At 47.1% G+C, this 7,269-nt stretch overlaps 1 protein-coding gene across 1 annotated transcript in view; it reads right to left on the reverse strand.

The window, feature by feature from the left end:
* Window positions 1-4,147: 4,147 nt before the first annotated feature.
* pdlim4 (PDZ and LIM domain 4) overlaps window positions 4,148-7,269 on the reverse strand; it is a 51,600-nt gene continuing 48,478 nt past the window's right edge. The window contains exon 7 of the mRNA XM_062535926.1: window positions 4,148-6,198. Within this exon, the coding sequence (XP_062391910.1) occupies window positions 5,994-6,198 (205 nt within the window). The 3' untranslated portion in view covers window positions 4,148-5,993. The remainder of the gene's footprint in view (window positions 6,199-7,269) is intronic.

Here is a 7,269-nt window from a genome sequence, read left to right on the forward strand (position 1 = left end):
GTAGTAAAACTACTTAACATTTTTAAATGTTCTTTTTACTTATATGGGGCCAACACCGTCGTTTTCAAGGTTCAAACTTCAAAAGTCTTAGCTCGATATATTTATAGTGTCTTTTTTACCTTTGACCTTTAACCTTTGAAAATAATGTTTTAAATAGTTGTGTTTACACTGAATTAAAATAAAAAAGTAATTTCATGACATCCACTTTACTCTCATATTGTGGAGGACCTCTAGAATATAACCATATGTGACACTTTTGCATAGATGTTTTTAGTTAGATGAAAAACTTAAAAATCTCAAGGTATAACTGACTGCCTCAAAGTGCCTGAAAAGGCCCCGGACCTCCAAGTGTTAAACAGCAGTTACTCATGCTGGTTGTATTTCATAGTTTTATCTCAGTTCTTGTGGTCAGTATGAATGTGTTCTCTCTCTCACCTGTACTCCGTGTCTGAACGTCTCCTCCTCCTCAGACAGCACTCTTGTCTCGGGACTGTTAGTCTGATAACGTGTCTCTGTTTGCTTTATAAGGCCTCCTCATCTCAGTCCTCCCTCCCCGTTGGTCCCACTCAAGCTGGACACAAATCACATCAGTTCAGTTGGATTTTTCGCTCTTGCGTATCGCTCTGCTAAAAATTGTGTGTGACTGGTCATTTGGTTAACGGCTGCGCTTGTGTGACTGTGTGTGTGACTGGTCATTTGGTTGACGGCTGGAATGTGTGTGACTGATCATTTGGTTAACGGCTGCGCTTGTGTGTCTCTGTGTGACTGGTCATTTGGTTAACGGCGGGTCACTCCGAAGAGCCTTCCTGGCAGCACAGCCCAGACAGAGACTCTTAGTGAGAGCAGTGAAATGTTTACACTGCTCCCGAGCACTTTGTTTACACAAGAAATTGAGATGTGTTGAAACAAAGAGAATACTTTCCATACAGTGGACGGCCACGTTTCTCTCCTCCTCTCGGTCGTTAGCTCAGTTTCCCAGAAACAAGACAGCCTGAGCTGGTTGGTGTTGCAATCGCTTCTGTTCCCCCCCTTGGACTGGCGCTTGAGGTTCAGGGGACACATTCCAGCTGATTGAGGTTCAGGGTACACATTCCAGCTCGTAATGGTGCTGGAGGTTCCAGCTGATTGAGGTTCAGGGTTCAGGGGTCAGGTGTCAGATTCCAGCTGCATGCTGCTTTATTAAGCGGGTCGCAACAGGGCAGCAATACACATTATTATTCTATTCCAGGAACAGTGATGTCATAAGGAAGTGCATGTTGGATAGGGACCAGGAAGAGGCCTTGTGTGTGTTTGTGGGTGTGTTAGACAGGCCTGTGTGTGTATGTGGGGTGGGCCTGTGAGAGTGTGTGTGTATTTCTGTATGTGTGTGAGTGTGTCTCTGTATATATGTGTGTGTCGTGTGGGATCCTGCTTGAAGCTCTGTGCCTGTTTGTAGCCACAGAGTGTCATGCTGCTGGAAAACATTACACACCAGTGACTGGCCCCATTTTCAGCAGGGGCTCCATGACCCATAAACACACACACACACACACACACACACACACACACACACACACACACACACACACACCACAAGGAGCAGGACGCAGTCCCACGCTGCTCACCCCGCCACTCGTCAACGCTAAGTGTTACAGATGGGACCACCACTCAGGCCGACTAGCTCTCCAGATCACCATGGTGACGGCTGGACCGGATGTGCGCTGGCCCACGTGTGGCCCATGTGTGGCCCTGTTCTGGCGCGGGTCCGAGAGGGCGGGCGGGCGGGCGGGGAGGAGCCGTTTGCCCTGCTGGTTCTGATGAGGTCAGGCCCACTCGTCAGGTGACTGACAGCTCTGCAACTACCCTGAACCAAGCCAAGCTCTCATGTTACACACCAGTTCTCTCCTCCAGCCTCGTGTTATTCAAAAGCACCCTCCTGTTGAGCAAGCGTAACATGCCATGACAATGGAGCACGGGATCAGCAGCAGATGAAGCGGACGGGAACGTGTTGATTTTAGAGTGTTTTGAGGCGCTTGGTTTGAAAACGGTTCAGTCCTCTCACGAGCGTCTTCTTGGCCGTAAATGAAAACAAGCGGTTCTTGTTACACAGGGCCAATAAAAGCGCAAGGAGCCAATCTGTTGTGAGGGAGCAGCTCTTTAACTGTGACGGGCGCAGCTCTTTAACTGTGATGGGCGCAGCTCTGTAACGGTGACGGGCGCACCCAAAGGGCCTCAGATGTGGGGCAAGCCTGGGCCAGCTCCAGCTCCATGGCCTTTTTGCTGCATCCAATCAGAAGCTGACAACCATCTCAGATGGCCTTGGTGTATGCAAGGGGAGCAGTTTGAGACATGACTGTATTGCTGTATGTAACCCCCCTCCTCACACACACACACACAAATATAATCTATCCATATCATCCTAGACGCAGTGTGTGATGTGACCGGGGGTTGTGCTCCATCCTAGACGCAGTGTGTGATGTGACCGGGGGTTGTGGTCCATCCTAGACGCAGTGTGTGATGTGACCGGGGGTTGTGCTTCATCCTAGACGCAGTGTGTGATGTGACCGGAGCTCCCCACTGAGCCCTGAGCAGCACTGTTTACTCAAAACCAACTTTGACTACTAGATACTACACTATACCACACTATACTATACTGTACACTATACTTTACTCCATGGGTCTTCAACCGGGGGTCCGCGACCCCTAGGGGGTCCGCGGAGGTACTGCAGGGGGTCCGCGAAAATATTTCGTCTGAAGCATTTTTTTCTCTTCCAAAAAATAACATTTCAAAGTTAACATAATGTTCAATGAAAATCGCTTCATATTCGTTTTTAAATAACACATTGTAGGCTACCCATGAATCATGCTTGTGATAATGTGATCCCTGTAACATTGTGTTACCCAATGGAACACTTTCCCCCCCGTGCGTTTTAGTTAAATAGCTTCGTTTTCAGCGGCATCTGACCATTCGACTGTTTGATTCGTTTGCTTAATGTCGGGACTGATGGACCCTGAACTTTGCGGAGTAGCCTATTTGTTCTGTGTGTTGTTTTGCTTTGTTTTGGTTTTTTTTTTAAATGAGAGTCTGCGGTCTTTGCACGTCAAGGCGTTCTGCGTGAATTCATTAATCCGCGTCATACCATCAAGATGAAACGATAACGATAATCTTGTGTGTTTGTGTTTCCTTGTGTAAGACAAGTTATATTTACACAAGATGAAGAGGCTCTCTGTCTGTATCAGGTTGAGCAAATGAAGCTTTGCCTGAATTTAGCTGAATTTATACCACCAGAGAGGGTTAAAGCGGAGCTTCTGACACTTGAATATTAATTCGCCAATGTGAATGTAACGGTAAACACAGCAACGTTGTATCTAAGACAGCGGCAATATAAACAAAAATGATAGTAGCAGTGGCATAAACGGGATAATCAACTCCGCGCCGTGCGTTTATAAGAAAATAATGCACTGCAATAATGCCTGCGGCGTCGGGAGCTTATTAACACTTCGAACGTACATTATTTTCCTAGAAACGCACGGCGCGTCGTTGATTATCCCACATATCCACCTTAGTTGACCCTTGTGACATTCATTCTATTATAGGGCGAGTTTATGCAACACTATGTAAAGAATTATCAGAAACGAGTTGTATAAAGCAGTTACCCCCCTGTTACAGTAATAATAACTTATGTTTAGAATGTGTGCGTTCGTGTGTGTGCGTGCGCGTACGTGTATGCATGTAGGCACTAATGACTGACGGTTCAAATGATGGGCATGATTTGAGGTGTGCCAGGTGTGGGGGTCCGTGCTCAGTCTCTCTCACAGCCAAGGGGTCCTTGGGCTGAAAAAGGTTGAAGACCCCTGCTTTACTCTATACTGTACTATACCGTACACTATACTATACTGTACAATACTCTATACTGTACTATACTATACTCTATACTATACTGTACACTGTACTATACTGTACTTGTACTCTATACTATACTCTATACTGTACTATACTATACTATACTGTATACTATGCTGTACTATACTGTACACTATACTATACTGTACTATACACTACACTGTACTATACTACACTGTACTGGCACACATCTCACAGCTGCTGCAGTAAAGCAGGAATGCAGTAAAAACCCACAAATGCACAGAAACACTCACGTTACAAATGTACACTCATGTTTTCACTCTTTATTCAAATTACAAAAAAACCAAACTGAAGAACATGTAGGCACAACAATAAGTTAAGAGATTCGTAAAGGAGTCATCTACCTCGACGACCTGTTAGTATTTCAACAGTATGAGAGCACAGAGAGCAGAATGACCCGAGGCACGGTGCTGCTGGACAATCACAGTGGTACACACATTCATATATACACAACTCAGGACACAAAACATGACATCATTTACAAATCCACTGGCATCATCTCGGCTTACCACTGCAAACATGCATTCATTTCACCTGAAAGTATCACTTCAAAATGTATCAAACAATTTATTTGTTAGCTTTACGGTGTTGTTGGGAAAAATTGTATATTGGCCGCAAAGATACATGGTATGTTTTTGAGAGAATTTAACAATAATTCACCTATAAAACTGAAAGTGGATTTGGTCATTCAAACAAAACAAATCAATAATCTAAATGCCATCACCATATGGACAGTCTTTGCAAACTGCCAAAACCCCAAAACATGAATGAATATTGGTTCCATATGCCTCATAGGTACAGATGCTTGTGTTCACCATATTCCAGGGCCCTGTACCCTCTCTCTCTCTCTTCCTCTCTTTGAGCTCCCATTGCTCTCTGAAAGATGTGCTCCATACCCAGAAGACAGCGTGTGATGGAATGTGTTTGAAAATAAGCAATAAAGTAGGTAGGGCATAAAGAAGCAAAAGTACCTGCTTTCACACGAGGACATGCTCACCTCGTCCACCATATACACCTATTGGGGTCACCTTAGTGTCCACCCTACCCTTATAGACTTCTGAAGTTCGCCTACAAAAAAGCCACCATCTTTGCCCAAATAAGGAGATCCGGTATCTTGAGATTTTTCCTATGGGAAAATAACATGGGGATTTAGAATGTTCGCATCTGTTAAACTCTCATGGGGACGAAGAAATTGGAAATGCAGACGTTCTGAGCTACAAAGTGTTGTCCTCTGCCTTCAAGTGGATAGTGTGATTTTCGGTAGGTGAAGACGGCACACTTTGATCTTTGCTACCCCAGAGCTAACTTACAATGCAACTTGCCATAGGCAGATGAACTCCTTATATGGGCAAAGATGGCAGCTTTGGATCCTATTTGTAGGCAAACTTCAGAGGTCTATTGGGGTCACCTCAGCGGCCACCATACACCTACTGGGCTGCTAGGGTTCACTCTGGCACTGAAAGGTTGCATCTGTCCTAACGAGAGAGCTCTGTAATCGGGTGTGCTAGCACTGTTACTCATGGCAACCACTCATTCCCCATTCCAGCCGCTAACACCCAGTTGAGAGTTGAGTATATTGAATCCTGACGTCCAATATTGAAATCAGCAGGAGTGAGGAACAGAGAGAGAGAGAGAGAGAGTCCAGAGAGTCCTACTGCTGTGTAAAAAGCATAAAAGCACTGAAATGAACATTATAGCCGTGAGCTTGAGAAGCCTTAGAGGGTAATCATGAACCTGGCAAACACACTCCATCATTTCCTTTCTCACACACTCCATCTTGTCCTCTCTGTCTCCGTTGGTTCCACTTGGTCATGCTGTGTAGAAGGCTGGGAGCATACAGTGCATAGATAATAGGTTATTGCTGATGTGTGTGTGTGTGTGTGTGTGTGTGTGTGTGTGTGTGTGTTTGTGTGTGTGTGTGTGTGTGTGTGTGTGTGTGTGTGTGTGTGTGTGTGTGTGTGTGGTCAGTGAGTGCTTGGTGTGGGCGTTAGACCAGCTCCACCTTGGAGTTTGGATAGACGGGTGTGTGTGTGAGTGTGTGTGTGTGTGTGTGTGTGTGTGTGTGTGTGTGTGTGTGTGTGTGTGGGCGTTAGACCAGCTCCACTTTGGAGTTTGGGTAGACGGCCACGACGTCGTAGCCCTCGGGCGGCTGCACGCGTGCCTTGGCGTGGGTCTCGCAGTACAGGTTGTCCTCGATGAAGAAGTAGCCCCTCTGCTTGAGGTTCAGCCCGCAGTCATCGCACATGAAGCACTCGGGGTGGTACAGCTTGTCCCGCGCCTTCACTATCGTGCCCCTGGAACAGCACACACACACACAGCCAAAGGTCAAAGGTCACCGTGCTGCAGGATAGACACAGCACAGGGGTCAGAACCGGTTAACTAGCTCTGCAGAGATGAGAACTCTGAACTAGACGGGTCAGGAACTGTTAACTAGCTCTGCAGAGATGAGAACTCTGAACTCGACGGGTCAGGAACTGTTAACTAGCTCTGCAGAGATGAGAACTCTTACCTACAGTAGCTCTCCAGAGATGGGTCAGGACCATAGACAGTAAAAGATATGGACAGAGCTATCATGTAGACGTCAGCAGAGACAGAGGAAGCAAATTTCAATGGGTCAGGACACCATGGACTCTCCCTCTTTCTCTCTCTCTTTCTCTTTCTCTTTCTCTCTCTCTTTCTGTCTGTCTCTCTCTCTCTCTCTCTCTCTCTCTCTCTCTCTGTCTGGTGCTGCTTCTGTGGCTGAGTGCTGGTGGTGAGTCAGCCTCTCTCTGTTTGAGCCTGCGTGTGTGTGTGTGTGTGTGTGTGTGTGTGTGTTTGAGCCTGCGTGTGTGCGTGTGTATGTGTGTGTGTGTGTGTTTGAGCCTGCGCGTGTTAAAAGGATCACAATGGACGCATTGTGAGCGGTTTCCCCCGCCGCTCCTTGTGCGATGACATCAGCGCTGAGCGGGCGGGCGGCGGGCTAGCGGTTCCCGGCGGGGAATTACCTTGACCTCCCAGCTCCGTGGAAAAGAGCACCGGCGCATGATTAGAGTGTGATGGCGGAACCATAGCTCAGCGCTGAGCCAGGGGGAGGAGTGGGAGTGGGAGGAGCTGGGGGGAGCTGGGGGGAGCTCTCCTGGCTGACCACAACTGGTTGGGCTCAGAACACAGTTGATTTGGGACTCCCTCTGTAGACCAAGGAGTTCTCACAACAAACTACAGCACAGTTGATTTGAGACTCCCCTCTGTAGACCAAGGAGTCCTCACAACAAACTACAGCACAGTTGATTTGAGACTCCTCCCCCCTGTAGACCAAGGAGTCCTCACAACAAACTACAGCACAGTGAGTGGTCAAGTGGCTACAGGTCAGCAGGATGATTGCCTCG

Source organism: Sardina pilchardus, chromosome 5, assembly GCF_963854185.1.
Source record: "Sardina pilchardus chromosome 5, fSarPil1.1, whole genome shotgun sequence".
Taxonomy (NCBI): domain Eukaryota; kingdom Metazoa; phylum Chordata; class Actinopteri; order Clupeiformes; family Clupeidae; genus Sardina; species Sardina pilchardus.